The following is a 19,818-nucleotide window of genomic DNA, read 5'->3' as shown; positions in this document are numbered from 1 at the left end:
TGGCGGACCAAGCGAGCTTGGTAAAAGGCCCTCCTGGAGACGGCCACCAGATGTTCATCAAAGGACAGCCGTCCATCCAGGAGTTGAAGTCCGCCAGGCTTAAAGTTGCCCAGGTTGGAGACCCCTGGTCTAAATTTCACTTTTCGGAGTACTTCTAGGTTGGTCTGAAACAACTTCTAGGGCAGGGGTCTCCAACCTGGGCCACCTTAAGCCTGGCGGACTTCAACTCCCAGAATTCCCCAGCCAGCTCTAGGCGTTGCATTAGTGACGGTTCCTTTAGTGACGGTTCGAAATGACAATGGCACTGAAAAAAAAGTGATGTGTCACACTTAACGATGGTCGCAACAGCCCTGTCGTCAAAACGTGATCAAAATTCAGCCGCTCGGCAACCGGTTCACATTTATGACGGTCGCAGTGGTCCCGCCATCCCCTTTTTGCGACCTTCTGACATGGTTGCTAACTGACCGACAGCAGTGATTCAACTTAACAACGGAGGCAAAAAAGGTCTTAAAATGTGGGGGGGTGGGGAGGCCAAACTCGTTCCACAAACGTCTCGACCACCGACAGAAACCGTTGGCTCTCCGTGGCGGTTATAACTCGAGGACCACCTGTATAGAAGTTTCATTGCTTTTTTGGAGGGCAGATTATTTGCCCAGATTTCGTACCGAAGGGGGGGGAAAATGTTCCTGCAATGAATAGAATAGAATAGAATTTTTTATTGGCCAAGTGTGATTGGACACACAAGGAATTTGTCTTGGTGCAGATGCTCTCAGTGTACATAAAAGAAAAGATACCTTCATCAAGGTACAACATTTACAACACAATTGATGGTCAATATATCAATATAAATCATAAGGATTGCCAGCAACAAGTTCTAGTCATACAGTCATAAGTGGAAAGAGATGGGTGATGGGAACGATGAGACGATTAATAGTAGTGCAGATTCAGTAAATAGTCTGACAGTGTTGAGGGAATTATTTGTTTAGCAGAGTGATGGCCTTCGGGAAAAAACTGTTCTTGTGTCTAGTTGTTCTGGTGTGCAGTGCTCTATAGCGTCGTTTTGAGGGTAGGAGTGCCCCCCCCTTTTGGGTCATCTGCCTCTGTTTATGCCAAACCACCCAACTTTGCCCCTCCTCAGCCCTCCCCCAATGTGTGGGGCTGGACTTCCCTTCCCAGAAAGCCCCACTTCCCCCTGTTCGTTCTCTGCTCAGCAGTGACGCAACCTCTCCTTCTCACTTCCCCTCTGACAACCTTTGCTCCGTCTCTTGCCCCATCCTGCCTTCTTCGCCGGCTTTCTCTTTGATGTGTGTTGTTTATACAATCATCGGAGCCCCAATTCGTGTGTGTGTGTGTGTGTGTGTGACCGATGATGCAGAACAAAGTAAGCCTCCTTCCCTGACGTTGGTCTGAGAGGCACAAACACAACGTCCCGTTCTCGGGTCTGCCGGAAGGAAGCCGTGCGGAGGGTTACGGGTAGTATGACTTGGACGAGGGGATAGATGGGGAACTCATCAAATCTGCAGATGACACCAAGCTGGCAGGAATAGCCAACACTCCAGAAGATAGGCTCAGGATATAGAAGGGTCTTGACAGACTAGAACATAGAATAGAATAGACTAGACTAGACTAGACTAGACTAGAATAGAATAGAATAGAATAGAATAGAATAGAATAGAATAGAATAGAATAGAGATGGATTCATAACTGGCTGACCAACCGCACTCGACGTGTAGTCCTCAACGGAACTACATCCACATGGAGGGAAGTATGCAGTGGAGTACCCCAAGGCTCTGTTTTAGGCCCAGGACTCTTCAACATCTTCATCAATGACTTGGACGAGGGGATAGATGGGGAACTCATCAAATCTGCAGATGACACCAAGCTGGCAGGAATAGCCAACACTCCAGAAGATAGGCTCAGGATACAGAAGGGTCTTGACAGACTAGAACATAGAATAGAATAGAATAGAATAGAATAGAATAGAATAGAATAGAATAGAATAGAATAGAATAGAATAGAATAGAATAGAGATGGATTCGTAACTGGCTGACCAACCGCACTCAACGTGTAGTCCTCAACGGAACTACATCCACATGGAGGGAAGTATGCAGTGGAGTACCCCAAGGCTCTGTTTTAGGCCCAGTACTCTTCAACATCTTCATCAATGACTTGGACGAGGGGATAGATGGGGAACTCATCAAATTTGCAGATGACACCAAGCTGGCAGGAATAGCCAACACTCCAGAAGATAGGCTCAGGATACAGAAGGGTCTTGACAGACTAGAACATAGAATAGAATAGAATAGAATAGAATAGAATAGAATAGAATAGAATAGAATAGAATAGAGATGGATTCGTAACTGGCTGACCAACCGCACTCAACGTGTAGTCCTCAACGGAACTACATCCACATGGAGGGAAGTATGCAGTGGAGTACCCCAAGGCTCTGTTTTAGGCCCAGGACTCTTCAACATCTTCATCAATGACTTGGACGAGGGGATAGATGGGGAACTCGTCAAATCTGCAGATGACACCAAGCTGGCAGGAATAGCCAACACTCCAGAAGATAGGCTCAAATTACAGAAAGATCTTGACAGACTTGAACATTGGGCGCTATCTAACAAAATGAAATTCAACAGTGAAAAAAGTAAGGTTCTACATTTAGGCCAAAAAAACAAAATGCACCAGTACCGAATATGTGGTACCTTGCTCAATAATAGCAACTGTGAGAGGGATCTTGGAATCCTAGTGGACAACCATTTAGATATGAGCCAGCAGTGTGCAGCACCCTGCCAAAAAAGCCAACACAGTTCTGGGCTGCATCAACAGAGGGAGAGAATCAAAATCACTTAATACCACTTTATAAGGCCTTGGTGAGGCCACACTTACCAAGTGTGTTACCTATATATATATATATATAAATGTTATCCTACTGCCGTGTAATGGGCTGGGCTCCTGTTACAACCTAGCAGTCCGAAAGCACATAAAAAATGCAAGGAGAAAAACAGGGACCACCTTTGGTGGGAAGGTAACAGCCTTCCGTGCACCTTTGGCATTGAGTCATGCCAGCCACATGACCATGGAGACGTCTTCGGGCAGCGCTGGCTCTTCGGCTTTGAAACGGAGATGAGCAGCACCCCCTAGAGCCTGAGTCCTTCGGGAGAAGGGCGGTATAAAAATCTAATAAAATAAATAAATAAAATAAATAGAGTCGGGAACAACTAGCACATATGTTGCAAGGGGAACCTTTACCTTTACCTTTAAAGGCCACACTTGGAATACAGCATCCAGTTTTGGTCACCACGATGTGAAAAAGATGTTGAGACTCTGGAAAGAGTGCAGAGAAGAGCAACAAAGAGGATTAGGGGACTGGAGGCTAAAACATATGAAGAACGGTTGCAGGAACTGGGTATGTCTAGTTTAATGGAAAGAAGGACTAGGGGAGACATGACAGCAGTCTTCCAATATCTCAGGGGTTGCCACAAAGAAGATTTGGGAGTCAAGCTATTCTCCAAAGCACCTGAAAGCAGGACAAGAAACAACAGATTGACATCCACAAGTCCTCAAGCAAAGCTGGCTGGGGAATTCTGGGAGTTGAAGGCCACAAGTCTTCAAGCAAAGCTGGCTGGGGAATTCTGGGAGTTGAAGGCCACAAGTCTTAAAGTTGCCATGGTTGGCAACCCCTGTTGTAAAGTGCTCTGCAATTTTACGTTGCAAGATTCTCTCCGTCCAGGAGAGCCAAAACACTACAATATAAGGGGCCTGTTTCTGTTGGCAAAGTATTTTGCTTTTTTTGGAAGCCTGCTCTTATGTTTACACCCAGCCTTATCTGTGGAGGAAAGGGATAGAAAGGCTGAGATTTGCATAGAGGTATGACTTCTTGACCTACAAGCCAGGTCGCCTTGTTCCTCTTCCTTCTTCCCAAACTCTGTTTCTGCAACTATATTTTCTGCAACGTTGAGTCTGTGGAAAGAGTGCAGAGAAGAGCAACAAAGAGGATTAAGGGACTGGAGGCTAAAACATGTGAAGAACGGTTGCAGGAACTGGGTACGTCTAGTTTAATGAAGAGAAGGACTAGGGGAGACATGATAGCAGTCTTCCAATATCTCAGGGGTTGAAGAGAGGGTACACTTGTTCTCCAAAGCACCTGAAGGCAGGACAAGAGACAAACTCATCCAGGAGAGAAGCTATGACAGTAACAGAGTTGGAAGGGACCTTGGAGGTCATCTAGTCCAACTCCCTGCTCACACAGGAGACCTGTGCAACCGAGAAGCAAGGAGAAAAATCACGTGAAGTATTAGCACCGCTCTATAAAACCTTAATAAGGCCACACCTGGAAGGCTGTATCCATTTTTGGTCCCCACATTACAGAAAAGATGTTGAGACTTTGGAAAAAAAGTGCAGAGAAGAGCAACTAATGTGATCAAAGGCCTGGAAACTAAAATATATGAAGAACGGTGGCAGGATTTGGGTTTGGCCAGTCTAGAGAAAAGAAGAATTAGGGGGGACATGATATCAGTCTTCCAGTATCTGAGGGGCTGCCCCAAAGAAGAGAGGGGCTCAAATTATTCTCCAAAGCACCTGAAGGCAGGAGAAGAAGCAACGGATGGAAACTAAGCAAGGAGAGAAGCAACCTGGAATGAAGGAGAAAGTTCCTGACAGTTAGAACAATTAATCAGTGGAACTGCTTGCCTCCAGAAGTTGCGAATGCTCAATCACTGGAGGCTTTCAAGAAGGGACTGGACTCCTGCTCAATCAGGGGGTTGGACTAGAAGACCTCCAAGGTCCCTTCCAGCTCTATCATTCTATGTTCTAACTTCTCTTGCGACAGTCCATTTCCAGTTATGCCCTCTGTGTTCAGTGCCTCAGGTTTTCTATGTGAGGTTTCACCAACCTGCTGTTTTTCTGGCTTGTTGGGTTCAATTCGATCTCATCTCCCCGGCTGTTTTCCTGCCTCCTTCTACACCGATGGGTCTGTTTTTCCACATTCTTAAGAGAGATCTAGTTGCCCTCGGTCTTACAGGATCAAATTAGCCTTTCAGAGGCTGTTGAGCAAGGAAAAAAAGAGGTTTTTAAGTGTGCAGGGCAGCTGGAGAGGATGGGAAGAAGCGTCCGAGGGTCGGTTGATACGGTGTCCGGCCGTCCACATGCAACGGATGAATAGGGCATGAATTTTACGGTTCGAAGTGAGAGGGATACAGGCTCCGGAAGGGGGAACCTCAAGGAATTTCTGAAAAGCAGTGGTCAAGTACTAAATGGCAGGTGAGAGGTCTGCTGGACAACATCTGGACATGTGGGTCAGGGTTTTCCAATCTTGGCAACTTTAACATAACTGGTTTTCAACTCCCAGAATCCCCAAGGAAACATGCTTTAAGAGGAGTGGACTTCAAGTCCCAGAATTCCCTAGCCAGCATACTTTAAGAGGGGTGAGCTTCCACTCCCAGAATTCCCCAGCCAGCATGATAGCATAGCATAGCATAGCATAGCATAGCATAGCATAGCATTGAATAGAATAGAATAGAATAGAATAGAATAGAATAGAATAGAATAGAATAGAATAGAATAGAATAGAATAGAATAGAATTCTTTATTGGCCAAGTGTGATTGCACACACAAGGAATTTGTCTTTGCTGCATAGGCTCTCGGTGTACCTAAGGAGAATAAAATACATTCATCAAGAATAAAAAAGACTTAGTGATAGTCATAGGTTACTAATAAGCAATCAAATCGTACTAGGAAAGAAACAGAACAATATAAATCGTAAAAATACAAGCAAGAAGGTTATTAGTCATGAGTGGGAGGAGATAGGTAAGATACAACACTTAGTGACAGAGGATACTAAGTCAGCAATCAAATCATACAGGAAACAAAACTATAAATTGTAAAGATATAAGCAACGTGGTTATAGTCATAAGTGGGAGGAGATAGGTACCCGTAATAGGAAGGATGAAAAGAGTAATACAGTCTTAGTAAATAGTTTGACAGTGTTGAGGGAATTATTTGTTTAGCAGAGTGATGGCCTTTGGGAAAAAACTGTTCTTGTGTCTAGTTGTTCTGGTGTGCGGTGCTCTATAGCGTCGTTTTGAGGGTAGGAGTTGAAACAGTTTATGTCCTGGATGCGAGGGGTCTGTAAATATTTTCACGGCCCTCTTCTTGATTCGTGCAGTATACACGAGTATATACACGGGTGCAGTATATATAAGAGGAGTGGACTTCAACTCCCAGAATTCCCCAGCCAGTATTACGACTCCTTTAATAGCTGCCTTGTTTAACAGCGGAAATTCTGGTCCCAAGTTGCAGTCATAAGTCGAGGAGCGCCTATGGTTCAAAGCAGAGACTTTCGCTCGGACACAAGTTAGAAGATATCTTTGATTCTGGGCTGCCTGCCCGGAGCTTTGCATAAAGCCGGCCTTTCCAAATTCCCCCGAGGGTTTTATGACGTGGAAAGTCAACATTTGTGTTTGCAACTTCCAAACACCGAAAATGCACCACTGTCATAAAAGGTGCAGGATCCTCTCCTTGTTGTGTTCTTATTAAGTTATCGATTAGACGTTTTTATGCTTTTATTGGAGGTTTAAAAGGAGCCGTCGGGCTAAAAATGGGTAGCAGAGATAAAAGACACGTTCAAAGTTAATTCCCAACTTCCTTCCACGGTAGAATTTTGTGCACCTCAACTCCCAAAGCTTTAAAATTGTCCTTTTTTATCAGTTGATGATAGAAACTACAAAATACATCGTATTGCTTTACACAATGTAAGCCGCCCTGAGTCTTCGGAGAAGGGCGGGATATAAATTCAAATAAATTAAAAAAAAAACCACGAAAACAAACGATAGTAAAAAGAAGGAAGGGAAAAAAGAAATAAAAAGCTTTGACTTCTGACTCCTTTTTGGTGCTGTAGAATAAGATAATAGCAATTAAACCTCAACTTTTTACTTTTCCAGAGTAGTGTAAACTAGCCATTTCCATACCAACAAATCTATTTGATCGGTAAAACCCAAAATCAAACCTCACCTCGAGCACAAAGTCCAGAAGCTGTTTCCAAGTAGTAATAAAAATATTTGTATTTTTTTTTCCTTTGATCAAAGCAGTCAGTTAAGCCCTCTCTGCAAACTCCATCAACTTTTGCACTCATTGTGAGGATCGAAGCGTCCTTCCATTTTTATGCATAAAGTAATCATGCTACCATCGACATATATAATAAAAATAAAATAAAATAAATAAAAAATAAAATAAAAATTCTATTCTATTCTATTCTATTCTATAACATAAAAGTTCCAATTTTTTCCCCCCCAGGTCTGTTTCCATTAATTTCCTTAAATCTTGCATAAAGAGAACAAAAAAAGATTTTTGCCTGCGAAGGGAATAAAATAGATATAATATATGAGTTTTTATTTTTTTAAAGCAAGGAGCTGGTTTGGTTTGCAGGTTGTGGTTTGCGGTTTGCCCTGTTCTGAAAAATGCATTTAAAAAGTTGTGGTTTTTTTTCTCAAAACAAGCCTCTGTGCTTTTGCATAAGAAAAATCAGAGACGCTTTAACCACAGATGTAGTCCAGAAGTGATGAATTTCCGGACAGATGCAGTCTTGTTTTGTTTAAAATGTGTGCATTTGGGAAGTCTTGTGTTGTTTTGTTGGCTGTTTTGTTTTTTTTGTTTTGAGGAATTATTTTTCAGAAGACTGACAAAAATTAGCTTGGCGTTGTTTGCGTGAGAAATTTTTCTGTTCCCAAATTGCAAAAACGTGGGTCCTCGCAATGCCCGCCGGGCAGCGTTCGTGGAAAACCAAAAATCGAAAAGTGTGAACACCTTAAAAATCGAACAAAACTCTCCCGGACTCACAAAATGTTGATCTCTGTATGAGGCAGAGCCTTCAAAGGGGCATCTGGCTGATTTGATTTTTATTTTTATTTTAAATTTGCTTTGACCTCATTTTATCAACCTTCCTGAAAAAAATTGCTGCTTCCTTTTGGGACATTTGCAATTGCCCTGGGGGGAAAAAAGATTCCGTAAATCAGTTTTGACTAATCCAGGACCCTGCTGTATGAGCTGGGGATGATGGGTGATGGAGCAGGAACCTCCGTGGGTAAACCGGGCAGCTGTCTGCCACTTAGATGCTGGAGAAGCATCGCCTTGGCTTGGACAGACGGTTGGACTAGAAGGGAGGGGCCCTCAGCAGGTTGTCATTCAAGGCAAGAAGGATCCATGCTGCAGTCTTCCTTCCTTCCTTCCTTCCTCCCTCCCTCCCTCCTCTATTCCTCTCTTTCCCACCTCCTCCCTCCCTTCCTTCCTTCCTTCGTTCCCTTCTTTTCCTTCCTCCCTCCTCTATTCCTCTCTTTCCCACCTCCTCCCTCCCTTCCTTCCTTCCTTCGTTCCCTTCTTTTCCTTCCTCCCTCCTCTATTCCTCTCTTTCCCATCTCCTCCCCTTCCTTCCTTCCTTCCTCCCTCCCTCCCTCTTTCTCTTCCTCTCTTTCCCATCTCCTTTCCTGTTCCCCCTTCCCATTTCCTCCATCTTCCTTCCTTCCTCCCTTCCTTCCTCTCATTCCCATCTTCTTCCCTGTTTCTACTTCTTCCCTCCCTCCCTTCCTCTCTCCCTCCTTTTCATTCCCATTCCGATTCCCATCTTTCTCTATTCCTCCTCCCTCCTTCCCTCCCTCCTTCCCTCTCTTCCTCTCTTTCACCTCTCCTTTCCTGTTCCCCCTTCCCATCTCCTCCATCTTCCTTCCTTCCTTCCTTCCTCTCATTCCCATCTTCTTCCCTGTTCCTACTTCCTCCCTCCCTCCCTTCCTCTCTCCCTCCTTTTCATTTCCATTCCGATTCCCATCTTTCTCTATTCCTCCTCCCTCCTTCCCTCTCTTCCTCTCTTTCCCCTCTCCTTTCCTGTTCCCCCTTCCCATCTCCTCCATCTTCCTTCCTTCCTTCCTCCCTCCCTTCCTTCCTCTCATTCCCATCTTCTTCCCTCTTCCTACTTCCTCCTCCTCCTTCCTCTCTCCCTCCTTTTCATTTCCATTCCGATTCCCATCTTTCTCTATTCCTCCTCCCTCCTTCCCTCTCTTCCTCTCTTTCCCCTCTCCTTTCCTGTTCCCCCTTCCCATCTCCTCCATCTTCCTTCCTTCCTTCCTTCCTTCCTTCCTTCCTTCCTTCCTTCCTTCCTCCCTTCCTTCCTCTCATTCCCATCTTCTTCCCTGTTCCTACTTCCTCCCTCCCTCCCTTCCTCTCTCCCTCCTTTTCATTTCCATTCCGATTCCCATCTTCTCTATTCCTCCTCCCTCCTTCCCTCTCTTCCTCTCTTTCCCCTCTCCTTTCCTGTTCCCCCTTCCCATCTCCTCCATCTTCCTTCCTTCCTTCCTTCCTTCCTTCCTCCCTTCCTTCCTCTCATTCCCATCTTCTTCCCTGTTCCTACTTCCTCCCTCCCTCCCTTCCTCTCTCCCTCCTTTTCATTTCCATTCCGATTCCCATCTTTCTCTATTCCTCCTCCCTCCTTCCCTCTCTTCCTCTCTTTCCCCTCTCCTTTCCTGTTCCCCCTTCCCATCTCCTCCATCTTCCTTCCTCCCTTCCTTCCTCTCATTCCCATCTTCCCTGTTCCTACTTCCTCCCTCCCTCCCTTCCTCTCTCCCTCCTTTTCATTCCCATTCCGATTCCCATCTCTTTCTCTATTCCTCCTCCCTCCTTCCCTCCCTCCCTCCCTCCTTCCCTCTTTTCCTCTCTTTCCCATCTCCTTCCCCTGTTCCCCCTTCCCATTTCCCTCCCTCCCTCTCATTCCCATCTTCTCCCCCATTCTTCCTCCCTCCCCCCCTTCTTCCCCCCCCCTACAGAAATAGTATAGGTATCCTCCTGCGAGAGCATGGGGTTGGACTAGATGCCCTCCAGGGACCCTTCCAACTCTTGCTACTCTTGCAAGCCGAGGCCCTGTTTTCCTTCCCTTTCGCCCAAAGCAAAGGGGCCCTTGAGCTGTGTCCTTCCCCTTTGGTGGGGGCAGAAGGGAGGGACGATGGGTCCTTGGGTGCTTCCTCCCCCCACATCTTGTCATCAAGAGGATGGCTTCCCCTCCCCTCCCCCCCCGCATTCCTTTTGCACCCCCCCCCCCACTCTTCTGCCCTTCTCACTTCCTTTTGCTCTCTTTCTCTTGCAGCATCAGCGAAAGCTTTCTCACGGTCAAAGGCGCTGCCCTCTTCCTGCCCCGCGGAAATGGGTCCTCCACCCCCAGGGTCAACCACCGGCGGAACAAGCACGCAGGTAAGGGGGTCCCCCCTCCCCTCCGTTCCCCACGGATCCTGCATGCACGGGATTGTTGCCCCCTCCCAGAGCATATAAAACATTTGCTAGACCAATTCTAGAATACAGCTCGCCTGTTTGGAACCCTCACCACATCTCTGACATCAATACAATTGAACGTGTCCAGAAATATTTTACAAGAAGAGTTCTCCATTCCTCTGTAAACAACAAAATACCTTATCCCACTAGACTTGAAATCCTAGGCTTAGAAAACTTGGAACTCCGTCGCCTTCGACAAGACCTAAGTTTAACTCACAGAATCATCTATTGTAATGTCCTTCCTGTCAAAGACTACTTCAGCTTTAGTTGCAATAATACAAGGGCAACCAATAGATTTAAACTTAATGTTAACCGCTTTAATCTAGATTGCAGGAAATATGACTTCTGCAACAGAATCATCAGTGCTTGGAATACTTTACCTGACTCTGTGGTCTCTTCCCATAATCCCCAAAGCTTTAACCAAAAACTTTCTACTATTGACCTCACCCCATTCCTAAGAGGACCATAAGGGGCGTGCATAAGCGCACAAACGTGCCTACCGTTCCTGTCCTATTGTTTTTCTTTTCTTCTATACCTTTATATACTATATAACCTTTCTGTATGATAGTTACATATATTGTTGTGACTAAATAAATAAATAAATAAATAAATAAAAAGTGGCCTTGGTGTACAGCTACAGGCCTTTTCCTCTGGGGTGCCTTACCCACCGTGATGGGGTTGAGGAGGGAAAAGGGGCCAGCGGGAGGTGGGCTTATCCCAGAAGCTCCGGCAACCTCTGAGCCACATCAAGAGTGGATTGACGGTCAGATGGGCAGCATATAAATTTAATACATGAGTAAATAAAGCAAGGAAAGGAACACAGCACATGGGCTGAAGACCTTTAATTCCTTCCTTCCTTCCTTCCTTCATTCTCTCGTATCATTTGTTCTTCTCTTTCTCCTTTTCCTTTTGTTTCTTTCCATACTTTCTGATCCTGCTGATGTCCTCCTCTTCCCTCCTTTCTCTTCCTATTTCTTCCTTCCTCCCTCCTTCCTTTTCTCCCACCATTCCCGTTTTCCTTTCCTTTTCCTTCCTTCCTTCTTCTCTCCCTTCCTTCCTCCCACCATTCCCATTTTCCTGTCCCTCCCTTCCTCCCTCCCTCCCTCCCTCCCTCCCTTCCTTCCTTCCTTCCTTCCCTGATAACGTTACCTAGTTGGGTCATGAGACATCTGCAAGAAAAGAAACAAGCTCAGAGAGCAACAAGGACCCCACAGTCGCCCTCCTCCTTCCTTCCTTCCTTCCTTCCTTTCTCCCTCCCTCCCTTCCTCCCTTCCTTCCTTCCTTCCTTCCTTCCTTCCTTCCCCTCCCTTCCATTAACCTTCCCATCTCTATTTCCTTTCTTCCTTCCCTTCCCTTCCCCTCCCTTTCCCTTCCCTTTCATTAACCCTCCCATCTCTATTTCCCTCCCTCCCTCTGTCCTTCCCTTCTTCCTTCCATCCTTCCTTCCTTCCTTCCTTCCTCCCTTCTCTTCCTCCCTTCTCTTCCTTCCTTCCTTCCTTCCTTCCTTCCTTCCTTCCTTCCTTCCTTCCTTCCTTCCTTCCATAGAATTAATAGGCCAGGTGGGAAGCTTCATTGCAGAGAGCTTGTTGCTGTCATCCTTCCTTCCTTCCTTCCTTCCTTCCTTCCTTCCTCCCTATTTTATTTTTTACTTTATTTTATTACGGTACTATATTATTATGAATAGCTGCCCATCTTTCAGCCAACCGCGATCCATTAGAAGTTAGGATTTTCCCTAAACAAAGTATAAAAGAAAAGGGAGCTTTGTTCCCCAACCTTTTTCTCACCGTGGACCGTTTTCCCGAAAGACCGTTTTCCCGTGGACTTGGGCGGGGGGAAGGGAGAAAGATGGGTTCCCCACACTATCTACATCCTGTGCAGATGCAGCTTTGCTGGGCTTCCATGGCTCGGTTCCTCGACGGCACGGTACCATGGCCCATGGGTCACAGACCCCTGCCTTTGAAGGCTCATGATCAAACCTATTCTATTCAGGCAGCACCATAAACCCCGAAACCAACCAAGCCTATTGGGTTGTGAGAATGCCCACTGAAGTAGTTTGGCTGAGAACGCTCTGAAGCTTGCTAGATTCCTGCATTCTTGCCTAGCTAAACTGTTTAGGTTTTTTTTGGGGGGGGTGGGGGGGATACCCTAGATTTAGGGTCCTTGGCAGTGATGGGATTCAAGTAATTTAACAACCGGTTCTCTGCCCTAATGATTTCTTCCAACAACCAGTTTGCCAAACTGCTCAGAAAGTTAACAACCGGTTCTCCCGAAGTGGTGCGAACTGGCTGAATCCCACCACTGGTTCTTGGCCTCCGGGTCCCCAGAATAAGAGGGTGAGGTTTAGAGCAGGGGTCTCCAACTTGGGCAACTTTAAGCCTGGAGTTGAAGTCCTCCAGGCTTAAAGTTGCCCAGGTTGGAGACCCCTGGTTTAGAGGAAGAGCTGCGTGGCCGAAGGAGGAGAAATATCCCTCTCTGATCCTTTTTTTCTCTCCGCTTCAGGTGACCTTCAGCAACACCTCCAAGCCATGTTCATGATCCTGCGACCTGAAGATTACATCCGACTGGTAGGTCTCCCTCGAACAACCATTCTGGACCTCCACCCCCCCGTCCCCATCCCCGTTCCCCAAAACCTCAGTCCTCTTTTTCACGTTCCATACGATGTTCTGCGATGCCTCATCCTTTTTCCAAATGATGGCGACTTTAAGAGGTGGTGTGGACTCCAGCTCCCATAATCCCCCAGAGAAGGGGTCCGAATCTGTGGTGGAATTTTTTGGGGCGTGGCTTGGTGGGCATGGCAGGGGAAGGATATTGCAAAATCTCCATTCCCACCCCCACTCCAGGGGAAGGATACTGCAAAATCTCCATTCCCTCCCCTCTCCAGGTGAAGGATACTGTAAAATCCTCACTTCCTCCTGATCAGCTGGGACTCTGGAGGCAGAGAATAGATGGGGGCAGGGCCAGTCAGAATTTTTACTACCAGTTCCCTGAACTACTCAAAATTTCCGCAGCCGGTTCTCCAGAACCTGTCAGAACCTGCTGGATTTCACCCCTGGTCCAAATCCTCTTGGAACCCCAACACTGAGCAAAGAGGACACGCTTGGTCCTCCTAGACTGGCTAATGCCTCCAGCCGGCACCCAGCAGCCAGCTCCCAGCCGGCTGACCAGTCATTGTTCAGCTACAACAGTGGTTCCTTTGTGCCTTGTACTTGGGGGGTGATTTCGGTGAACCCCGCCTTCTCTGAGCAGGGCGAGGGGTGCCAGGGCACAAGACAATGCCTTCCCTTTATCCAGCACTAAATTTAGCCTGCCGAGGAGGTCAGGCGGCGGCCACTTGGGATTGCTCGCTTGGGTGGTGGCCGGGACACGGAGTGGATGGGCAGCTCAGGGACACGATCGGACTCCCTTCTCCTAGAGGTTTTTGAGAAAAGATTGCAGAACTATTTGTCTGAAACGGTCTGGGGTCTCTTGCTTGGGCAGGGGACTGGACTAGAAGGCCTTCAAGGCCCCTTTTGACCCTAGGATTCTGTGATTCTAGTAAGAAGGGAGAGGGAGGAAGGGAGGAAGAAAAGGAAGGAGAGGAAGAAAAAGAGAAAGAAGGCAGGAGACAGAGAAAAGGAAGGAAGAGGAAAGAAGGAAGGAAGGAAGGAAGGAAGGAAGAAGAGAAAGAAAGGGAAAACGATGGGGAAAAAAGAGAGAAGGAGACAGGAGGGAAGGATGAGAGAAAAGGAAGGAAAGAGAAAAAGGGAAAATGATAGGGAAGCAGAGAGGAAGGAAGGAAGGAAGGAAGGAAGGAAGGAAGGAAGGAAGGAAGGAAGGAAGGAAGGAAGGAAGGAAGGAAGGAGGGTTGGGGCTCTTGGTGCTCTCTGAGCTTGGATGTTTTCTTGCAGGCGTTTCATGACCCAAGTAGGTAACATCATCAGTGCTAGAAGGGAGGGAGGGAGGAAGGAAGGAAAGGAAGGAAGGAAAACTAATCAGGGGGAAAAACAATCTAGAACTATGGAGTAATTTCCTAACAGTGAGGACAATTAACCAGTGGAACAGCTTGCCTCCAGAAATTGTGAATGCTTCATCATTGGAGGTTTTCAAGAAGAGATTGGACAGCCATTTGTCAGAAATGATATTCAGGTCTCCTGCTTGAGCAGGGGGTTGGACTAGAAGATCTCCAAGGGCCCTTCCAATTCTGTTATTCTGTTAAAAGAGTACTTAATGATAGTCATAGGGTACAAATAAGCAATCAGGAAACAGTCAATATCAATATAAATCGTAAGGATACAAGCAACAGTCATAAGTGGAAAGAGATGGGTGATGGGAACGATGAGAAGATTAATAGTAGTGTAGATTTAGTAAATAGTTTGACAGTATTGAGGGAATTATTTGTTTAGCAGAGTGATGGCCTTCGTGAAAAAACTGTTCTTGTGTCTAGTTGTTCTGTTGTGCAGTGCTCTGTAGTGTCGTTTTGAGGGTAGGAGTTGAAACAGTTTATGTCCAGGATGCGAGGGGTCTGCAAATATTTTCACGGCCCTCTTCTTGATTCGTGCAGTATATAGGTCCTCAATGGAAGGCAGGTTGGTAGCAATTATTTTTTCTGCAGTTCTAATTATCCTCTGAAGTCTGTGTTTTTCTTGTTGGGTTGCAGAACCGAACCAGACAGTTATAGAGGTGCAAATGACAGACTCAATCATTCCTCTGTTTGGTCCCCACATTATAAAAAAGAGGTTGAGACTCTAGAAAAGATGCAGAGAAGAGCAACCAGGATGATGAGGGGACTGGAGGCTAAAACATACAATGGACGGTTGCTGGAATTGGGTATGTCTAGTTTAATGAAAAGAAGGACCAGGGGCGACATGATAGCAGTTTTGCAGTATTTCAATATGTATATTAACAATATTCAATGTTTCAATATTTGAGGATCTATTCAAAGCAATAACATTTGGTGCTTGCTGCTAATTTCATTCCAAAAAAATATTGACAATCCCCAAAATCCAATGCCTCTCAAGTTTCTAGCTCTTATGGCGGCCAAAGTGACTGAAAAGTGAGAATCCCTGCATGCCTGGAATGTTTCCTGAAATATTCGGCAGCTATGCATTATCCGATGAGGTGTTTTGCTCCTCCATCTTTCTAGCAGAGAGAGAGAGTGTGGGGGGGAGAGGAAGAGGAATATTACATAGATTTGGGATAGTCTCCATTCCTTGCAGCAAGATTCGGGATTTGGTTCCGAGATTCTAAGATTCCTTCTCCTTGAATATAAAAAAAAAAAATTGGCCCCATCGAAGGACCGTTTTTCGGTTTTTTTTAAAAAAAACCCAGCCCTTTGCAGGTTGCAACTACAGGTCAAGTGTCTCTGTTTACATTTTTCCTCGGCTCCGGAAGCTGGGCAGGCCGATGGCTGGTAGACTTTGAACGGGTGTCCCGTGCTTTGCTGAAGAGGTAAATATATATTGTCTGCAGGGATCCATTCGGGTCCAGGTGCCGAGGAAAGGGCGAAGGGTGAGTAGGAGCCAGGAAGGAGGAAGGATGACCCAGAAAACCAAATTTGAACAGAGCCTTGCAATAGGAACAGCATTTAGAATAGAACAGAGCTGGAAGGGAGATTTGAGGCCTTCTAGTCCAACCCCCCCTGCTCAAGCAGGAGAACCTATACCCATGATGGCGATGGTGGCATGCGGGGCCATATCGGTGGGCACGCGAGTGTTGCCCTAACTCAGCTCCGGTGCGCATCTGGGCGCCGGCCAACTGATTTTTGGGCCTTCCGGACCCACCGGAAGTCAGGATACGGATGGGAAAGGCCTTTTTCACCCTCCCCAGGCTCCTAGAAAGGCTCTGGAACCTGGGAAGGGCGAAAAACAGACCTACTGGGCCCACCGTGCCATCGCATGCCAAAAGCAAGGGTTGTGCGGGGGGGGGGTCGCGTGGATGGGGGGGTGTTTAAATTATGGGTGTGGGTACACGTGTGCGTGACCCCTCCATGCTCCCCCACTTTTGTTACGCAACGGCAAAAAGGTTAGCCATTTTTTATTTATTTATTTTATTTATAATTACATTTCTATACCGCACCATCTCCCGAAGGACTTCAGGACGGTTTACAGCCATATTAAAATACACACACCAATATAAATATAAATGTAATAAATAACAGTATTTAAAAACAATTAAAAGCAAATATTTAATGGCCGAATCACTAAAACGGCCAAAGACCCAATTAAAACCCGTTAAAATTTCGCTAAAATATGTCTTAGGCTAGTCCCGCTCGGTGAAATAATAAAGTCTTCAGTTCACGTTTGAAGGCCCGGAGGTCGGGGAGTTGGCGTAACCCCGGAGGTAGCTCGTTCCATAGGGCCGGTGCCGCCACAGAGAAGGCCCTTCCCCTGGGGGCCGCCAACCTACACTGTTTGGTCGACGGCACCCTGAGGAGGCCCGCTCTGTGGGAGCCCACGGGTCGTTGGGAGGCAATCGGTGGCAGAAGGCGGTCTCGCAAATACCCCGGTCCTAAGCCATGGAGCGCTTTAAAGGTGGTAACCAGCACCTTGAATTGCACCCGGAAGGCTATCGGCAGCCAGTGCAGGCCGCGCAGGATGGGTGTTATATGGGAGCAACGCGGTGCCCCCTCTATCACCCGCGCGGCCGCATTCTGGACTAGCTGGAGCCTCCTGGTGCTCTTCAAGGGGAGCCCCATGTAGAGAGCATTGCAATAGTCCAGGCGGGAAGTGACGAGGGCATGAGTGACCGTGCGTAAGGAGTCCCGGTCCAGGAAGGGGCGCAACTGCCGAATCAGGTGAACCTGATAAAATGCTCCCCTGGCGACGGCCGTCAAATGTTCTTCAAAGGACAGCCGATCGTCCAGGAAAACGCCTAAGTTGCGCCATCAATTATCTATACCATTTCAGACAAGTGACTGCCCAGTCTCTTCTTAAAAACCTCCGGCGAGGGAGCATTGACAACTTCTGGTGGCCAGCTGTTCCACTGGTTAATTGTCCTCACCGCCAAGAAGTTTCTCCTTAATCCTAGCCTGGATTAAATGCCTAGAACAGCATTTCTCCACCTGGCTGGACTTGCAACTCCCATAATTCCCAAGCCAGCCATGCTTTAAGAGGGAGTAGGATTTCCACTCCCAGAATCCCCCAGCCAACAAGGGAAGCCCTTGATCTCAGGCCTCCCCAGCTTCCTTCCCTGCCTTTCCCGGGAATATCGTCTCCTGCTGCAAGAAAAGGCGTCCTTAGAAAGCCTCCTGTGGCCGGCCGTTCCTAGAAATCCGCTCTCTGTGTCCATCTTGCTCCTCTGGTGGCCAAAATGCCCGCTCAGCAACTGGACGCTATCTCGGGCTGCAAGCATTTTCCTCGGCCGTGATTGTACGGCTCATTATTCCTGGCCAAATTGATTTAGCAAAGCCAATTAGATTACACTGATCTCCTTGTTGCAGGAGAGGCCTCTGGGGAGCTGGCAGGCAATTGCATTTTTCTTTCTTTCTCTCTGTGTGTGCGTGTGTTTGTGTGAGAGAGAGCACGTACCGTACTTCCCCGAAAATAAGACCCTGTCTTATATTTTTTTTTTTGAACCCCGAAATAAGCGCTTGGCCTTATTTTCGGGGAGGTCTTATTATTTTGGGGTGCATGGAGGAAACCAGAGGAAATGGCCGGGACCGGCTGCTTGTGCGTTTAAATATTTGCAGGGAGGGCTTATTTGTGGGGGGGGGGCTTATTTTAATACATGCGCTCAAAAGCCCGATTGGGCTTATTATCAGGCGGTGTCTTATTTTAGGGGAAACAGGGGATATGTGTAGTTAGTGGGCATTTTAGGTCCCCTTCGTTTGCCGAGTTAAAAGATTTTTCAGATTGGCACCGGGTGATTCAAGCCTTGGTCCTTTATGCTTGTTCGAACCCAGGCCTTACAGCCACCAGATGCATACACAGAGTCCTCGACTTACAACCGTCGGTTTAATGACCGTTCGAAGTTACAGCAGCACCGAAAAAGTGTGACTTATATGACCAGAGGCGGGATCTACCTCTGTAGCAACCGGGGTTCGCCCAGCACTGGAAATGTGAGCGCGTGTGCCATCCACGCATGCGTGCGGCGTCCCAAAACACAGCCATTCGCTCACGTGCACCGTCGACGCATGCATGCAACATCAAACAACGCGGCAATTCACACGCACGCCGTCCACGCATGCGTGCGGTGTCAAAAACACAGCGATATAGGATAGGATTGCACTCGCGGGTTTGCCCGAATTGGCTGAATACCAATTCTGCTTATGACGGTTCCTGCAGTCGCCGCTGTCGCTGCATCCGCACGGTCACGTGATCAAAATTCAGACACCTGACTTATATTTATGGTGGGGGGGGTGTCACGTGATTTCCCTCTTTGCGACCTCCTCACCAGCAAAGTCCCTGGGGAAGCCAGATTTCACCTAACAACCGTGTTACTAACAGCTGCAGCATTTCACTCAGGAGACTGGACAACACTTTGGCCCAGGGTTTTATAGGGTTTCCTGCCTGAGCAGAGGGTTGGACTAGAAGACCTCCAAGGTCCCTTCCAGATCTGTTCTGTTCTGTTCTGTTACATCTAGTCTAGTCTAGTGTAGTCTTCTATTCCTATATTCTATTCGAATTCTTATTCTATTCTATTATGTTCTTCTATTCGAATTCTATTCTACTCTATTCGAATTCTTAGTCTAGTCTAGTCTAGTCTAGTCTTCTATTCCTATATTCTATTATAAATTCTTATTCTATTCTATTCTGTTCTTCTATTCTATTCAAATTCTATTCTACTCTATTCAAATTCTTAGTCTAGTCTAGTCTAGTCTTCTATTCCTATATTCTATTATAAATTCTTATTCTATTCTATTCTGTTCTTCTATTCTATTCAAATTCTATTCTACTCTATTCAAATTCTTAGTCTAGTCTAGTCTAGTCTTCTATTCCTATATTCTATTCTAATTCTTATTCTATTCTATTATGTTCTTCTATTCGAATTCTATTCTACTCTATTCGAATTCTTAGTCTACTCTAGTCTAGTTTTCTATTCCTATATTCTATTCTAATTCTTATTCTATTCTATTATGTTCTTCTATTGGAATTCTAGTCTACTCTATTCGAATTCTTAGTCTACTCTAGTCTAGTCTTCTATTCCTATATTCTATTATAATTCTTATTCTATTCTATTCTATTCTGTTCTATTCTATTCAAATTCTATTCTACTCTATTCAAATTCTTAGTCTAGTCTAGTCTAGTCTTCTGTTCCTATATTCTATTATAATTCTTATTCTATTCTATTCAATTCCATTCCATTCTGTCTATTCTAGTCTAGTCTAGTCTAGTCTTCTATTCCTCTATTCTATTCTATTCTATTCTAATTCTAGTCTATTCGAATTCTTATTCCATTCCATTCCATTCTATTCTTCTATTCCTATATTCTATTCTATTTTTATTCTATTCTACTCTATTGTAACTGTGGGTAGAAAGGTCATAAAATGGGGCAAGATTCATTTAACGACCCTCTTGCTCAGCAGTGGCGATT

The 19,818-nt window shown here is 46.1% G+C and overlaps 1 protein-coding gene across 3 annotated transcripts in view; it reads left to right on the top strand.

Annotated features, from left to right (window-relative positions):
* SSH2 (slingshot protein phosphatase 2) overlaps window positions 1–19,818 on the top strand; it is a 182,665-nt gene that overhangs the window by 121,377 nt on the left and 41,470 nt on the right. For 2 of the 3 annotated variants that reach the window (XM_058163969.1, XM_058163968.1), the window contains 2 exons: window positions 10,127–10,230; window positions 12,808–12,872. In XM_058163969.1, coding sequence (XP_058019952.1) covers window positions 10,127–10,230; window positions 12,808–12,872 — 169 coding nt within the window. Of the gene's footprint in view, window positions 1–10,126; window positions 10,231–12,807; window positions 12,873–14,969; window positions 15,115–15,678; window positions 15,736–19,818 lie in introns of those variants that run through there. The other variant, XM_058163971.1, reaches the window with a different exon arrangement.

Source organism: Ahaetulla prasina, chromosome 1, assembly GCF_028640845.1.
Source record: "Ahaetulla prasina isolate Xishuangbanna chromosome 1, ASM2864084v1, whole genome shotgun sequence".
NCBI classification, from domain to species: Eukaryota; Metazoa; Chordata; class Lepidosauria; order Squamata; family Colubridae; genus Ahaetulla; species Ahaetulla prasina.
The sequence above is the reverse complement of the archived record's forward strand: the minus strand, read 5'-3'. Positions and strand labels throughout refer to the sequence as shown.